Here is an 18492-nt window from a genome sequence, read left to right on the forward strand (position 1 = left end):
CCTACCCCACTCACAGTAGCCTATATCAAGTTTATATTCTAGTAGACTGCTATGTGACTTGTTTCGGGAAACTAGGCGTATGTCGCGCGTCACTACTTCACAGGAGCGCCATTTGAACGTGAACTTTAAAAAAAAATCTATATGCATTTTTTTGGCAGAAATGCCTTCTGGAACATGTGAACTTTCATGTGCCTTAATAAAAAACTTGTATGCAATCTGTAAATACGAATACGTTTTTAAAATTACGAGCCCAGTTGGTTTAGCTACAGAAAACGTCAGCAACCTACCGGCTAGCCATGATTGGCTGAGATAATGAGTGGCCTGGACATGCTGAGAGATGAGTTCAGATTGGTCTGCCATGTAGTACGCTTCTGTCTGTAACATGAGATGGTCAGTATGTGTAGGTAATGCTGCTTTTTAAAAAATATGTCACATAGTAGAACTGCATAAGTGTTGCTCTACACTCTCTGGAGGATCAAGTTTTGAAATCAGTGAAATTGGAGTATGATAGCTAAGGAGATGGAGAAAATTCTGGTATTTGATTGCAAATATGCAGACGGAGTCAAAAAAAGGACAAACAGAAGGCTGGTGTAATCCGGAGACAGGTGTTTTATATCTTCAAACTAAGGTCAACCATGGCATCTGTGACGGAGGAAGAAGCATCCATCCATGTATAAGAGTCTAGCTAGCTACATTTTCAGATATTATACATTTCTAATGTTGTCAAAGTCAGTGTATTGTTAGCTGGATGGCTGTTTGAAATATTATTTGTATCATTTGCATTGATACATTTGCATTTGCATTGCTAGTTATAACCTAATGTTAGCTAGCTGACATTGAATTTGCTTGGTTAGCTAACTGCAGATTTATACAGGGTAGTAACATTATGATTTGGGATTGTGGTTCATTGTTTAGCTAGCTAGCTAGCTACATGTCTAAATAAGACTCCACTATGCAAGTAACTATTTCAATAAAATGCTTGTCACTGCGACAACTGTCGATAGACGTAGCTGGTAAATTCACGCAGAATAACTGCCGAATTTACGACTGCTGAACACCTGTTGAATATGGCCGGTGTCAGTAAACGTTGGCAGAAGTGAAATTAAATTGTTGCCAGCAGCACAGTTAGTCACCAACGCTCTGAATAACAGAAAAACAGCCTAACCAGCTCTGCTAGGGCGACTAAAATGGTCAGAGTGAGCTGTTCTCTCATTTGTGTCTGGAAGTAGCTAGTAAGCTAGCCATTGTTAGCCAGTTAGCTTGGGTGCTTGACTGCTGTTAGACAGACCGCTCGGATCAACCCTACTCCTCGGCCAGAGCGTTCAGTGTGCGCTCTGAACACTCCGAGACCAAAACGCTCTAAATTTACAAACGGACAATCTGACAATGCTCTCAGTGTATGAACGCCCATAGCACACTCTAGCACTCCAGATTAAATTACGAACACACCCGTAGTATAAACCAGCCTTTAGTCTTGAAATCTTTGGTTGTTTAGTACATAGTCTCACGTGAATCCTCAGAGGTGGGTGTGGTCTAAAGCTTAAGAGGGTGTGAACAATGCTGAATGGGTGTAGACAAAGAATAGGTCTCCAGTAGGTACCAAAACATTCAAGGGCCGTTTTCCCAAAAGTTTGGTTACAAGGTTATCAATTTTCAAAGCAGAATTACTTTCCCATTGTTCCTTAACTGTAGTGTATGATAATTTTCTAGCTCTGAGTCTCTACTTTTATCCAATGTAAAAAATACAATTTCAAATTTTGCTACATAAGATTGAGTCGGTCGGTCACGTACAGTATATTGATTATGCCCAAAAATAGCCTACATTTTTGCCATTGATTTAATATACTATATTTTTGAGGCGATACAAATGGTTCCTTTCCAGCAATAAATGTCACTCCCTAAACCGCCTGACACACTTGAAGAAAAGTGTTGATCACTACGTACAGCAGAATCCGGAAAGCCTTCAACAGGAAGTTATCTTTGTGACCATTCTCCGTTGAGTTATCAAACCGGTCTTTGATACTTGATAGTAGCCAGTAGCTTTTGGAAAATAAAATTACACAGGCTTTTTTAACTGAAGAACAATTTAATTGTTTGTATTTATCACCATCAAACGGTTTGAAATACTGAACAATAATATAGTTGATATTGATAAATGTAACACCAATTCAGTAGTTTGGATTTTGAATCATGTATGGCGAGACTGGATCGTTCGCCGGAGACAATAGAACTTGTTGGCTACCTAGCTAGCTTTAGTGATGGGAAACCAAGGCTTTCTGAAGCCTTTGGGGCTTTCACCAAATCATGCAGAAAAACAGTTAATTATTCAGAGCATTTAACACAATCTGCTGGTCAGCAATGAAAAGCAGCGGTTGATGTTTATATACGTTTTTTCACACTATTCATCAAATCTCTATGGCAAAGCGGTTATTTGAAGTCTTCGTAGCATACAATTATTTACCATTGCAGGTTTGCACTTTCCTTAATGTTTCCCTTTTTTTCTGTGATTTTTGTTTTTTGTTGCTGTGTCACACAAAACTATTTTCAAAATAATATTCCCTTCGCCGGGATTCGACCCTGTCGTCTGAGTGTTCTGGTCCCCGAGACCCCAACTCTACCTGCATCTACATGAAACAATCCTAACTACATTGTAAGTAAGTTGTCCAGTAGAGGCTGGTGTTTCAAGGCAGCTTGGTATCAAAGAATGCATCGGAACTACAGTGAAATCAGTAGGATCTCGCATTTTGCAACACATGGTTTGAAAATGCAAAGTTTGTTTGCTCAAGTAAGTAACGTTACTGCTTTCCTTAATTTGTGTGTGTGGTTTTACATGTGTAATGTTAACATCAATGAGGACAATAACGCAAGCTACTGTAGCTAGCCAAGCTAGTTAACATTACTTGTCTAGCTTGCTAACATTAGATGGCTTGGTAACATTAGCTAGCTAGCTAGCTAGCTAGCTAAAAACACAAACTTGGCTGTTGCTTGCTCGCTAGCTAGTTAAATGATGATACTGTAAATGTTAAGTTGGCTAGTTTGTTATCTGATTATGATATTGCTAGCCGAGTTACTTAGCTAGCTAGCTTGCTGACGTTTAGATGGTTTGTTAACGGCTAGCTAGTTAGCTAACAACATTAATGCTGTATGAACATTCAGATGATAAAAAATACCCTTTTTATTAATGTAACTAATCTGGTGTGTCTTTCAATTAGGGCAATGGCCAGCCCCAGTGTTGTATTCACCACAACACCATGTGGAATATGTCTCAAACTGAAGGCAGCATTCTGCCTTTTCCCTACAGTTCAGCGGTTAGCTGACCATGTGTTTTAACGTTTTAGAAATGTCAATAATCATCGCTTGCGATATGACTCTTGAAACATATGGCCCTTTTATCAGCGAGAAAGTATCCTTCAAATAAAAATATACACTTACTGTAGCAGTTTTGCACAGATCCATACAGCTATGGGTGCCTCCATCCGACAAAACCACTTCCGCTACACTTCCCGAGTTACGCTTACACACAGGTGTTCAGCGCACGCTAGATAGCTAATTAGCACCGGTGGTTGCCTCTGTTTTCCCTAAACAAGCGCTGTAACATGGCGATATGGCCGTCCGGAAACACTAACCTTATAAAAGTGTGTATAAATTATACATTCTTGCTGATATGAAAGATAAGGTCCTTATGATTCCAAAACCGTACCACAAGCGATGTGTTAAATGTTCAGACCGCGCGTCGAGGCTCTTAACAAAACTCCCCCATACATACTGTAAGACACCTTCATCAAATTGTTTTGGTCACATACACATGTTTATTAGATGTTATTGCGGGTGTAGCGAAATTCTAATTACTCTCATGTGTAATGTAATGGAACTGAGATTAGACTTTGTTCATTATTGCCCAGATTAGACTCATTCTTGCCCAGTATATACTTAATTTCAATGTAAATTTGTTTGAAACAGGGCCAGGAGTGAGACATTACAACGGGCCGAGGATGGCAAGTTTTGGCTGTAGACATGAAGGTAAGAGCGTACCTGCTTAAATGTAAATATTTATTGGAAATATCTGTCTTTACAGACTGTATGTGTATATATATATGGGGTGTGGGAAGCAAACATGTTATCATAGTGTGTCATTTCTAGTACTTCTCTTGTATTTTGGTTTTTGGCTGTAATGCCAAGGACCTGAAGTCGACAGTTTGCTACCTTACATTCTGTCAAACTGTCTTGCCATCGCCACAACCTGGACTGGGGCAGGTTATAAGGCCTGTTTTCAGGGACTTGTATCTGAAGGCCATTCTTCACAGTAAGTTTTGATGTTATTAAATGTGTTTTCTTTCATTTTAAGTAAATTCTTAAACTCACGTGTGATTCAAATGTAACAATTCTCTTTGTGTATAGGACCCATTCTGAAGAACCCTGCAACCCGGGATGCCAAAGATGAGGGGATCTAGATTCAGGTCACCTATTACCTGAAAGGGGCCTCCGATTTTGAAGGCGGGAGGCGGCAGCGCACAGGGTAGATAGATCCTAATAATCCCCTTAGCCCTCCCCCTCATTTTCGAGTGTCCCTCCTTCGGAGTGGCACTCCAAACTAGTGCTAAGGTGAGCTCAATTAGGCCTAGGGAATGGGACATCACCACATCACTTGCGGACATCAAACTACCAATGGATGCAATACAATTCATTAACGACGAGCCTTGTGTTTTTCACTGTCTGTACTGGCGGCAGTAATAGCTTTCCATATATTTGTCATGCAACAAATACGTTGTTGTGGAAATTCTTACACAGGGAAACTCAGTCAATCATAAATTAATCATTGTTTATTGTCAGCGCGCTGAAGAGGTTCTAACAAACTTGCTGCACCATAGTCAATATCTGTCAGGAGCTCTAACGGGGCAGTCCTGTTTAGTTCCCTTTATATACTGCAGACAAGTCATATTTGCATGATTTAGCTTATTCAGAATTAATTAATCATTAACGTTTGCTTCATTCATGTAACCGACCAATACTGGGTCATGGATGTGACAGATAAATACCTCACAAGGCTTGTTCTCTCTAAGCTGAGATCTTGAAATTGAAAGGTTCTGGGCGTACTGCTAAATTGCAGACACTGATGGTGAGGATTCGTTCAATCAGTCACTTGCATGAACACAGAAATTGGTTTATAGAAAAGCACAAACAGTGAACAAAGACATTTATAAATAGAAAATCACCAACATAACATTTTCCATCACAACATAATTACCATATGAGAAGGACTAGCTCGCTAAGCTAGCACACAGTGCCTCCTGAACATCTCCCCTTGCCGTTGTTAACAGAACTGCGGGAAAACAGTGGTTGACAGGCAGGGGCGAAGGATACTCTACCAGTATGTACTAACAACCATTGTCAAAAACAGAGGGAGAGGGCTAAAGGCGTCCGTATACATATGTTTGGTTTCCTCCCAGCAGAACTCGGCTAGGTGACATGAACGTCTGTTCCCACATACTCCATTTAACCTGTTGCGACGACCAAACCCGGATCCGGGATTCTATTTATAGACCTAAGCTCATTACCATAACGCAACGTTAACTATTCATGAAAATCGCAAATGAAATGAAATAAATATGCTATCTCTCAAGCTTAGCCTTTTGTTAACAACACTGTCATCTCAGATTTTCAAAATATGCTTTTCAACCATAGGAAAACAATCATTTGTGTAACAGTAGCTAGCTAGCGTAGCATTTAGCGTTAGCATTAGCGTTAGCATTTAGCAGGCAACTATCACAAAAACAAGTAAAGCCTTCAAATAAAATAACTTACCTTTGAAGAACTTCTGATGTTTTCAATGAGGAGACTCTCAGTTAGATAGCAGATGCTCAGTTTTTCCAAAAAGATTCTTTGTGTATTAGAAATAGCTCCGTTTTGTACATCACATTTGGCTACCAAAAAAAAAAAAAAAAAAAAAAAAAAACGAAAATTCAGCCCTCAAAACGCGAACTTTTTTCCAAATTAACTCCATAATATCGACTGAAACATGGCAAACGTGGTTTAGAATCAATCCTCAAGGTGTTTTTCCACATATCTCTTCGATGATATATCCTTTGTGGAAGCCTGGTTTCTCCTTGCTCTCAAATGGAAAAATAATTGCACCTGGCTTTACGCTCCAATTTCGACGCAGGGACACCAGGCGGACACTTGGAAAATGTAGGATCTTATGGTCAATCTTCCAATGATATGCCTACAAATACGTCACAATGCTGCAAACACCTTGGGGAAACGACAGAAAGTGTAGGCTCATTCCTTGCGCAATCACAGCCATATAAGGAGACAATGGAAAACAGAGCTTCAGAGATTCTGCACATTTCCTGGTTGACGTATCATCTTGGTTTCGCCTGTAGAATGAGTTCTGGGGCACTTACAGACAATATCTTTGCAGATTCTGAAACTTCAGAGTGTTTTCTTTCCAAAACGGTCAATAATATGCATAGCCGAGCATCTTTTCGTGACAAAATATTGCGCTTAAAACGGGAACGTTTTTTATCCAAAAATGAAATAGCGCCCCTAGAGATCCAAGAGGTTAAAATAACTTTACTTGAAAAACATGAAAAAAGATATTGGTCCTTATTGAGATGCCGTACGCAACAACATACAGTAACACTTCCTCAAAATAGTCAGAATAAATCTAAGATAATTCATGAAATCTGTCATTCATTTTTACGTTTTTGCCAAGGAGGTCTTAGTCGCTCAATTGTACATCTAACTAAGATGTTTGGTACAGTATTTCTCAATTGAAAAAATGTGCATGAAAACTCGTCTGTCTTTGAATGACAACACACGCTTCATTGAAAAATCCCTACTGTTGACCAATCACAGACAAAGGTGCTTAGACTTCGGCTACCAAACTTCGACTTGCCTCAAGAAAATGTTTTGTGTACTCAAACACCTGCAAAAATACCTGCCGAACACCAAAACAACGGAAAAAAACATCACACAAGTTTGGTAAACTTTAGGGGGAGGGCTAAGGGGGTATTGGAATTTAAGTCTCGGACCACCTGTCTCAAAGCCAGCCTTTACCGCCAAGCCACAAGACGGTTTCAACAGCTGAACCATGGGCTGACTACTGCACCCTAATACACATAACCTTTATTTCTATTCTGTACACACTGAACTTTTGTCTACCAGACCAATGTGTCACGACTTCCGCAGAAGTCGGCTCCTCTCCTTGTTCGGGCAGCGTTCGGCGATCGACGTCATCAGCTTTCTAGCCATCACCGCTCTATTTCTCATATGTCCATTTGTTTTGTCTTGTTCCATACACATCTGGTTTTCATTGCCCAATCAATATACATGTATTTAGTCCTCTGTTTCCCCATCATGTCTTTGTGTGTAATTGTTTATTATGTGGATTTGTGCAGGCGCTATACTTTTGTTATATTCCGTGTTTTTTATGTTTACGTTTATGTTGTGCTGTCGTTTTGGACCGGAATTAAAGTGTGCCTGTTCACTACACTCTGCTCTCCTGCACCTGACTTTGCCTCCCGTACACACACCTAACACAATACAATAGTTATGTCACCTCACTGCACTACTAATGTATATACTTTCATATAATTCAATGCTGCTACTGTACTGTACCTTATTCCAATCACTATGCACATGGGCAAACACAGTCCATACTTTATCCCTATAAGCAATTTTTTTTCTATCAATTTTTTTTATCTGCATGCCTCTTGTACTTGATTTAGTTTATTTAGTATTTTTATTAGTATGTTATATTTACAATGTTTTTATTAACTTTTATTTAATCGCTCAATTGAGACTGGTGTCTAATTTTCAATGGTGCCCTGAGGACATATTTTTGTTGTTCCCCTTACTAGCTCTTACTGCTGGTATCTACTTTATTGAGGAAAATGTTTATATGACTGTGAAATGTGATTGTCCCATCTAGTTATCTTAGGTTGAATGCACTAACTGGAAGTCGCTCTGGATAAGAGCAGCTGCTAAATGACAAATGTTAATTAAAGTCAATCAAAACAACTGCATTCCTCGGTGAACTCATTTATCAAGGTTTTAAACTGCCCTAGTAGCACCAGGGAAACCAAATGTAATGCATTTTGTAAGTGATTCCAAAAATGTGGAACATGAACTAAAAGTGGATGTATTTATTGTAGTTCGGTGGAGACCCAAGGAACATAAAACATTAACCAACCCTGTGAATGGGTTTGGTATCTCATGTTTTTATACTTTGGTTAGCGCGCACTAAGTAAGTCTTCCGACTTTTGAAGTGGACTAATGAAGTGATCTACGGGACTTTAATGAGGACCAGCCAACATTTTTTTATTAAAAAAAAAAAAGTTTTATTTTACCCCTTTTTCTCCCCAATTTCGTGGTATCCAAATTGTTTAGTAGCTACTATCTTGTCTCATCGCTACAACTCCCGTAGGGGTTCGGGAGAGACGAAGGTTGACAGTCATGCGTCCTCCGATACACAACCCAACCAAGCCGCACTGCTTCTTAACACAGCGTGCATCCAACCCGGAAGCCAGCCGCACCAATGTGTCGGAGGAAACACCTGGCAAAGTTGGTTAGCGTGCACTGTAATCAGCCACAGGAGTTGTTGGTGCGTGATGAGACAAGGATATCCCTACCGGCCAAGCCCTCCCTAAACCGGACGACGCTAGGCCAATTGTGCGTCGCCCCACGGACCTCCCGGTCGCGGCCGATTACGACAGAGCCTGTGCGCGAACCCAGAGTCTCTGGTGGCACAGCTGGCGCTGCAGTACAGCGCCCTTAACCACTGCGCCACCCGGGAGGCCGCAGGATGCAGTGGTGAGTATTACAACTGTCACCTGTGATAACGTGAAGGGTGTTAAGGTAGACGGCATTCACATATGGAACGCCGTTTGGGTCTTTACGTGTCAAAGATACACGTCAAATAACACTCTGACGTGTCAAATAAGCTTTATAGACCAATCAGGACCCGAATATGACTGTATGTCACATAATTTAACACCTTCATTCATTTTTGACGTTATTACTCATTGATTACACTATCACTCGTATTTCAAATGTCACAATGATTCATATGCTATGATGCTGGTACAGTTTGGTCTGGCGCCCGTGCCGCTGCCGCACAAGCGCAGACACACTTACCCAAGCTCTAGAGTAGACAGTAGCGGTCGTAAAAAAATCTAGCTAGCTGATGGATGCAAACAATGTTCTTCCCTGACTTTCAAATAGGGACACTTACTTTAAAGGCGAACCGCAAATTCCACTATTGTGGCTAATCCTTATTGTGGCTAGCTACACAACACATAACCCAGTCCCGTCAAGCCGTAGTAGTCAGATGAAGCTAGCTGGCTGCTTATAACGCTAGTTTTGGGCAACAGGGTTAAGTAGCAGGCTAGCTAGTTATTTCAATAGGAGAACAAGTGGCTACCTAGCTAATACTTACTTACATGGTTTCCTAAATCATTGCTAAGAATATTGAAAATGACTGCAGTTTCTACTGTTCATTGTTTTCAGGGTGGTTGCATTGGCGCTACCTAGGTACAGTGCCTTGCAAAAGTATTTATCCCACTTGGAGTTTTTCCTATTTTGTTGCATTACAACCTGTAATTTAAATATATGTTTTATTTAGATTAGTATATATACACCTGTTCTGACAGGCCACAGAGTCTGCAACACCACTAAGTAAGGGGCACCACCAAGTAAGTGGCACCATGAAGACCAAAGAGCTCTCCAAACAGGTCAGGGACAAAATTCTGGAGAAATACAGAACAGGGTTGGGTTAAAAATAAGAAAACACGTTTGGTGTTTGCCAAATGCCATGTGGGAGACTCCCCAAACATATGGAAGAAGGGACTCTGATCAGATGAGACTAAAATTGAGCTTTTTAGCCATCAAGGAAAATGCTATATCTCGCGCAAACCGAACACCGGCGTTCCATATCCACAAGCTTAAGAGTAGTGGCTGCTGAAATCTGATAAATGGTGTCCAGAACTGGCAGGAAAGTATTCAGGTGTTTGTCAATCAATTGCTGTCATTCTTATTTGTGGATAGTACTCCTTCCAACAAAGTCAAATGATTTAGTGATAGATTTGAAATATACATTTTACCACAGCTCTAGAAAAACATTTACAGTATAGAGGCTGGCAATGTTTGGACTGGATGTCTGATGTAACTGACTTTGCTTTACTCCGTAAATGTCCTTTCATGTAAAGTAAGTCTGTCTCACAAACATGCAAGCTACTCTATAAAGCTATTAAAGATGAACACACTGTACTTGTCTTAATCTGGCCTACTTGGGGGGGGGGGGGGGGTTTGATACACCGGCGGTTCAGTGTTTGCATTGATTTGCAAACAGCATCAATCATGTGGATGGGCCAGTAAACAGACGTGTGCGAGTCCCAATGTGTTTGTTTGTGGTGCCACAAGTGCATTAGGACTTGAGGGTTTACACCTTTCTGTACTAACTCAAGTTTGAGGGGGTCAACGAGTGCATTTTGGGGATGGAGGATGGTATGTGTGCGTGTGTGTTTAGTCTGAGTATAGGGACACTTGGGTTGTCAATTTGAAGGGATCAGGGAAACTCAGGACAGGAAAATAGGAGAGGAAATGAGTGAGGACAGCATGTACAAGCTTAGTTGATGCACAATGCTGTGTCACTACCACACTGTAAAAAAAATAATAATAATCCTGTAATTGTCTCGCAAAATTACTGTATAATCAACAGTCACATACTGTGTAAACCTAATACAGTTGATTACCATAAATGACATTGCATTGTGGGAAAAACATTGAATAGTCGGGAAATATTCAATTTATTTTAGACATTAAATGCTATGTGAAACACAGTAGCAGTTAACTGATTGTATTTAAAATATGTAAATATTCAAAATGATTGATCGATTTAATATTATGCTACACAAAGATAAATAACATGTTTCTAAACTAATCCAATCAGTTAGATTATGATTTTTTTTTCACCCGACACTGAAATGGTTGTTCCAGTTTAAATGGCTTAGGGAGTCACCTCACAAAGTGCCTGACCCTGGAAGTCATTCTGACCGCAGGTTACAGGTGAATACATTCCAACTTTTGGATATCCTAACTCTGACTGGTTTCCAATAGGAATTACACATCACTTTGCAAGCCAGCATAATGTGATTTATAGGTAGGGTTGCAAAATTGTGGTACCTTTCCCAAAATTCCCATGTTTTCCAGAAATTCCAGTTGGAAGATTCCTCCAGGATTTCTGGGAATTTTGAGAAAGTTACCAGAATTTTGCAATCCTACTTGCAGGCCTGTAATAATTATGATTTTTAGGCCACTGTGTAAGAGTAAAATAAGGCCTTATGAATACATATTGTGTTATACATTTTATGATAACATATTTGCTTGTTGAAGGCTACAGGACAGAACATGGATGAATACAACATCTCTCTTTCACTAACAAATACAGTCATGGGTGGTACTACTATTCATTCAAAAGGAAAGGCACTCTGGGAAATATGCAAATAAAGCTTTACAGTAAGAGTACAGTGGCTTGCGAAAGTATTCACCCCCTTGACATTTCCTATTTTGTTGCCTTACAACCTGGAATTAAAATAGATTTTCTGGGGGGTTGTATCATTTGATTTACACAACATGCCTACCACTTTGAAGATGCACATTATTTTTATTGAGAAACAAAGTCATAAAAAAACAGAACTTATTCTTGGGGTGATGAGTTTGCGCAAGACAAAGCATTTTCCTTGATGGCCAAAAAGCTCAATTTTAGTCATCTGACCAGAGTACCACATGTCTTTTGGATCATTTTTTTCTTTGAGCAATGGCTTTTTCTGGACACTCTTCCATAAAGCCCAGCTCTGGGAGTGTACGGCTTAAAGTGGTCCTATGAACAGATACTCAATTTTCCGCTGTGGAGCTTTGCAGCTCCTTCAGGGTTATCTTTGGTCTCTTTGTTGCCTTTCTGATTAATTCCCTCCTTGTCTGGTCCGTGAGTTTTGGTGGGCGGCCCTCTCTTGGCAGGTTTGTTGTGGTGCCATATTCTTTCCATTTTCTAATAATGGATTTAATGGCGCTCCTTGGGATGTTCAAAGTTTCTGATCTTATTTTATAACCCAACCCTGATCTGTATTTCTCCACAACTTTGTCCCTGAACTGTTTGTAGAGCTCCTTGGTCTTCATGGTGCCACTTGCTTGGTGGTGCCACTTGCTTGGTGGTGGTACTGAAATTTCAGATTCCACACAGGTGGAATTGGTTGCACCAGATCTTATTTAAGGGCTTCATAGCAAAGGGGGTGAATACATATGTGCGTACCACTTTTAAAAAAAAACATTTTAAAACAGTTATTATTTGTATTTCACGTCACCAATTTGGACTTTTTTGTGTATGTCCATTACATGAAATCCAAATAAAAATCAATTGAAATTACAGGTTGTAATACAACAAAATAGGAAAAATGCCAAGGGGGATGAATACTTTTGTGAGGCACTGTATGTTGCTGTAAAATGTCTACAGTATAATTACTGTAGAGGGTAACAAGTACACTGTAAACACCAATGCAATGTAGAAACAGAAAATATTTATTAGGCCAAACATTACTGTTGTATACAGTAGCATACAACAAAACCATAAACATATGAACACCAAAAGTATATTCTTTAGAACACAGTAAAGAACACAATTGTGTGTGTGGGGTCCCGGGGGGGCAGTAAAGGAAATGGTACCACCAGTGCTAAGCTACGCTTCATCTCTTCTCCGGCCTGGGTCTGGCCACAATACTTCGTCTACATCACAAGATACTTCCCTCGGCGTTTGGCAAGAGAAAACGTATCCAACCTTGGACAGAGGCAACCCTTTATGTCCCCACATGCGTCCTCCATTGCCTGGAGAAGCGGCATGCAGGCATAGGGTTGGCGATCATACACTTTCCAGCTCCAGGCTGAGAAGAATTCCTCTATGGGATTTAGAAAAGGTGAATATGGGGGTAGGTACAAAACTACAAATTGTGGATGGGTGGCAAACCAGTTTTGGACCAGAACAGCCCGGTGAAAACTAACATTGTCCCATAAAACCACCAATCTAGCAGGCTCCTGATCTGGATCAGGGACAAGCATTGTGTAAATTGCATCCAGAAAAGTGAGCATATGGCCGGTGTTGTCCGGACCCAGTGTGGATTGTGATGGAGGACTTCGTTTTGAGTGATGGCAGCGCACATAGTTATATTACCCCGACGCTGTCAAGGGACATTGGTAATTGCCCTCTGTCCTATTACATTTATTCCGCGGCGCCTGGTTTGGGTGAGGTTGAAGCCAAACTCATCCACATAAATAAATTAATGGCGAATTACATGGGCACCTAGCTCCAATACTCTCTGTAACAGACAAAATGATATACAGATAAGTAAATATGGTATGTCTGAAGTACTAGAAGTCATGTCGCATATTCTTGACTCTGTCAGAGTTTCTCTCAAATGGCACCTTGTAAAGTTGTTTCCATCGTCACTCGGTGCTGTTGGAGGATGCGTTGTATGGTCGACAGGCTTACAGCATTGATGTTGTTAAATATGGTGTCATTATTTAAGATATGCTCTCTTATCTCTCGAATCCTAATTGCATTGTTGGCCAAAACCATATTTATAATTGCAGTCTCTTGTACATCTGTAAACAAGCGTCCTCGTCCTCCATGATGTCTTTGCCTTTCCACTCTGTACAGAATTCAAACACAGTATGTGTTCAGCATAGGAACTGTAAACAATGTACAAAAAAAGGTAGTACGGCATGATAACCAACCTCATTCATTCAATGCAGTGCAGTAAGTGGATGGCTTAGAGTTACAAATGTTTATGCAATACTATGCAGTCATACGTACAGTGCCTTGCGAAAGTATTCGGCCCCCTTGAACTTTGCGACCTTTTGTCACATTTCAGGCTTCAAACATAAAGATATAAAACTGTATTTTTTTGTGAAGAATCAACAACAAGTGGGACACAATCATGAAGTGGAACGACATTTATTGGATATTTCAAACTTTTTTAACAAATCAAAAACTGAAAAATTGGGCGTGCAAAATTATTCAGCCCCCTTAAGTTAATACTTTGTAGCGCCACCTTTTGCTGCGATTACAGCTGTAAGTCGCTTGGGGTATGTCTCTATCAGTTTTGCACATCGAGAGACTGACATTTTTTCCCATTCCTCCTTGCAAAACAGCTCGAGCTCAGTGAGGTTGGATGGAGAGCATTTGTGAACAGCAGTTTTCAGTTCTTTCCACAGATTCTTGATTGGATTCAGGTCTGGACTTTGACTTGGCCATTCTAACACCTGGATATGTTTATTTTTGAACCATTCCATTGTAGATTTTGCTTTATGTTTTGGATCATTGTCTTGTTGGAAGACAAATCTCCGTCCCAGTCTCAGGTCTTTTGTAGACTCCATCAGGTTTTCTTCCAGAATGGTCCTGTATTTGGTTCCATCCATCTTCCCATCAATTTGAACCATCTTCCCTGTCCCTGCTGAAGAAAAGCAGGCCCAAACCATGATGCTGCCACCACCATGTTTGACAGTGGGGATGGTGTGTTCAGGGTGTTGCTTTTACGCCAAACATAACGTTTTGCATTGTTGCCAAAAAGTTCAATTTTGGTTTCATCTGACCAGAGCACCTTCTTCCACATGTTTGGTGTGTCTCCCAGGTGGCTTGTGGCAAACTTTAAACGACACTTTTTATGGATATCTTTAAGAAATGGCTTTCTTCTTGCCACTCTTCCATAAAGGCCAGATTTGTGCAATATACGACTGATTGTTGTCCTATGGACAGAGTCTCCCACCTCAGCTGTAGATCTCTGCAGTTCATCCAGAGTGATCATGGGCCTCTTGGCTGCATCTCTGATCAGTCTTCTCCTTGTATGAGCTGAAAGTTTAGAGGGGCGGCCAGGTCTTGGTAGATTTGCAGTGGTCTGATACTCCTTCCATTTCAATATTATTGCTTGCACAGTGCTCCTTGGGATGTTTAAAGCTTGGGAAATCTTTTTGTATCCAAATCCGGCTTTAAACTTCTTCACAACAGTATCTCGGACCTGCCTGGTGTGTTCCTTGTTCTTCGTGATGCTCTCTGCGCTTTTAACGGACCTCTGAGACTATCACAGTGCAGGTGCATTTATACGGAGACTTGATTACACACAGGTGGATTGAATTTATCATCATTAGTCATTTAGGTCAACATTGGATCATTCAGAGATCCTCACTGAACTTCTGGAGAGAGTTTGCTGCACTGAAAGTAAAGGGGCTGAATAATTTTGCACGCCCAATTTTTCAGTTTTGGATTTGTTAAAAAAGTTTGAAATATCCAATAAATGTCGTTCCACTTCATGATTGTGTCCCACTTGTTGTTGATTCTTCACAAAAAAATACAGTTTTATATCTTTATGTTTGAAGCCTGAAATGTTGCAAAAGGTCGCAAAGTTCAAGGGGGCCGAATACTTTCGCAAGGCACTGTATTTTACGGTACATTACTGTAATGCTAAAATTAGTCATTAGATAGTTGCATACCTGTTCTCATTTCTGAAGGTTTGAATTATGGACGCCACTGTAAATCGACTCAAGTTGGGCTGGACTCTCAGTCCACTTTTAAAAAAACTCAGTCCACAAGTTGGGCTGGACTCTCACTTAAAAATAACTACAACTTAATAGCAAGTAAGAACCTGATGATATCAGGATGTAAGATGGGATGGAAACATCACCAACTTCACTGAGAATACATATTATCACATTCATGTACTGTTTTCATTCTCAGAGATAATTTGAAGAGCTAACAAACAACTACATTTACGAGTAAAAGTTTTGGTTTATTGAATTCCACTTAAGAGTTTTCTGCTATTTTAAATGAGCACTCCATGTGTTCATGCGTCTGGTTTCTCTGTTCTGTCGCCTCAGCGCGAATAGAAATACGTGGCATGCGTGTGCCACGATTGGGAGTCAGTAAGCTTCTATGAGTTGGAAGAACATTTTGTAAAGTGTTCAATTTAAGAACTGTGAATAAATAATGTGATTAGGTCTGCTTTAGATGAATGTAGGCTACCAATGTAGAAATGTACAGTGAACAAAAATATGAACGCAACATGCATCAATTTCTAAGATTTTACTGAGTTACAGTTCATATAAGGAAATCAGTCAATTTAAACAAATTAATTAGGCCCTAAATTATGGATTTGGCATGACTGAGAATACCGAAATGCATCTGTTGGTCACAGATACCTTAAAAAAAAGGTAGTGGCGTGGATCAGAAAACCAGTCAGTATTGTGGCCTGTGGAACGTTGTCCCACTCCTTTTCAATGGCTGGGTGAAGATTCTGTATATTGGTGGGAACTGGAACACCCTGTCATACACATCGATCCAGAGCATCCCAAACGTGCTCAATGGGTGACATGTTTGGTGAGTTTTCAGGCCATGGAAGAACTGGGACATTTTCAGCTTCCAGGAATTGTGCACAAATCCTTGCGATATGGGGCCATGCATTATCATGCTGAAACATAAAATGATTGCGGTGGTATGCATTCAAATTGCCATCGATAAAATGCTATTGTGTTCGTGGTCCATAGCTTATTGCCTGCCCATACATAACTCCACCACCACCATAGGGCACTCTGTTGACAACGTTAACATCAGCAATCCGCTCGCCCACACGACGCCATACTGCCCGGTACAGTTGAAACCGGGACTCATCTGTGAAGAGCACACTTCTCCAGCATGCAAGTGGCCATCGAAGGTGAGCATTTACCCACTGAAGTCGGTTACGACGCCAAACTGCAGTCAGGTCAAAACCCTGGTGAGGACGACGAGCTTGCAAATGAGCTTCCCTGAGATCCTTTCGGACAGTTTGTGCAGAAGTTCTTCGGTTGTACAAACCCACAGTTTCATCAGCTGGGTGGCTGGTCTCAGATGACCCCGCAGGTGAAGAAGCCGGATGTGGAGGTCCTGGGCTGGCGTGGTTACACGTGGTCTGCGGTTGGGAGGCCGGTTGGACGTACTGCCAAATTCTCTAAAATGACGTTGGAGGCGGCTTATGGTAGTGAAATTAACATTCAGTTCTCTGGCAACCACTCGGTGGACATTCCTGTAGTCAATTGCCAATTGCACACTCCCTCAAAACTTGAGAAATCTGTGGCATTGTGTTGTGTGACAAAACTGCACATTTTAGAGTTTTTATTGTCCCCAGCAAAGGTGCACATGTGTAATGATCATGCTGTTTAATCAGCAACACCTGTCAGTTTGATGGATTATCTTGGTATAGGAAAACATGCGAACTAACAGGGATGTAAACAAATTTGTGCACAATTTGAGAGAAATAAGCTTTTTGTGCGTGTGGAACATTTCTGGGATCTTTTATTTCAGCTCATGAAACATGGGACCGACCCTTTACATGTTGCTTATATATTTTTGTTTAGTATATATGGACATTTCCTGATTCAGAAGCTTTTCTTTTAGCTGTTGCCAGTGTACTACACTTATTTGATATTATGTCTCACCAAGAACTGTAAATATACACATTGAGCACTTTGACCTACTACTTCATTTCCGCTGATTTCCAGCCTCTACGACCACCATTGAAAATTAGAATTTGTTCTTAACTGACTTGCCTGGTTAAATAAAGGTTAAATAAAAAAAATTAAAACTACAAGGCCCCTAGGCTATTTTACATCAAAACTTGAGAAAAAACATACCAACCGAATCTTAACTTGACATTGTAGGTTACAGAAAAGCTTTACATATACAATAAATTGAGTACAGTGTCTCTGTGCTGGGCAACAAAATAAAAAGCCAGCTATAATGAGTGTGTGCTGTTTTTGTTATAGTGTGCGTGTACTGGGAAGTCGAGGTGTCACTGTGAAGGAGTCAAAGGCAATAAGGTAAGCAGACCACCAGCCAAGCTAAGCACCCTTGGGAGTAACTGTTGCAATCTTTTTTTTCTCATCACACTATTCAATATTCTCTGTTTCTGTTTTTTTTCTCTCCATCTCTCTCGCTCTCTTTCACACACACACACACACACACACACACACACACACACACACACACACACACACACACACACACACACACACACACACACACACACAGGGAGAAAAGGGTTACTCAGGAGAGACTGGTCTACCTGGGTCGGTTGGCTATCCGGGCTCAGAGGGTCACCCTGGATCAGTGGGACCAAAGGTACTTTCCTTACCTGCACTACAGTATGCTCCACATAAAAATTGCCATTAAATGGAAATATTATACATGGCCCGTATTCATAAAGCGTCTAAAATGAGTGCTGATCTAGGATTAGTTTGGCCTTTTATAAACTATTATATGGACAGAGGGAACCTGATCTTAGATTAGCACAGTTAGCTATTTAAACTCTTAAGTTAACACATGACTGCATTGTCCAAGGTTTTGGTACAGTTAGCAGTGTACTAGCCTTGAGAACCTAAAGTTGCACGTTTTCATACCTGCGAAAAGAAGCATACCTG

General features: G+C 40.6%; 1 protein-coding gene across 1 annotated transcript in view; it reads left to right on the forward strand.

Annotated features, from left to right (window-relative positions):
* LOC139387545 (collagen alpha-3(IV) chain-like) overlaps positions 1-18492 on the forward strand; it is a 66636-nt gene that overhangs the window by 4572 nt on the left and 43572 nt on the right. Inside the window, exons 2-3 of the mRNA XM_071133849.1 lie at positions 17839-17892; positions 18104-18193. Of these exons, the coding sequence (XP_070989950.1) occupies positions 17839-17892; positions 18104-18193 (144 nt within the window). The remainder of the gene's footprint in view (positions 1-17838; positions 17893-18103; positions 18194-18492) is intronic.

This window comes from Oncorhynchus clarkii, chromosome 28 (genome assembly GCF_045791955.1).
Source record: "Oncorhynchus clarkii lewisi isolate Uvic-CL-2024 chromosome 28, UVic_Ocla_1.0, whole genome shotgun sequence".
NCBI classification, from domain to species: Eukaryota; Metazoa; Chordata; class Actinopteri; order Salmoniformes; family Salmonidae; genus Oncorhynchus; species Oncorhynchus clarkii.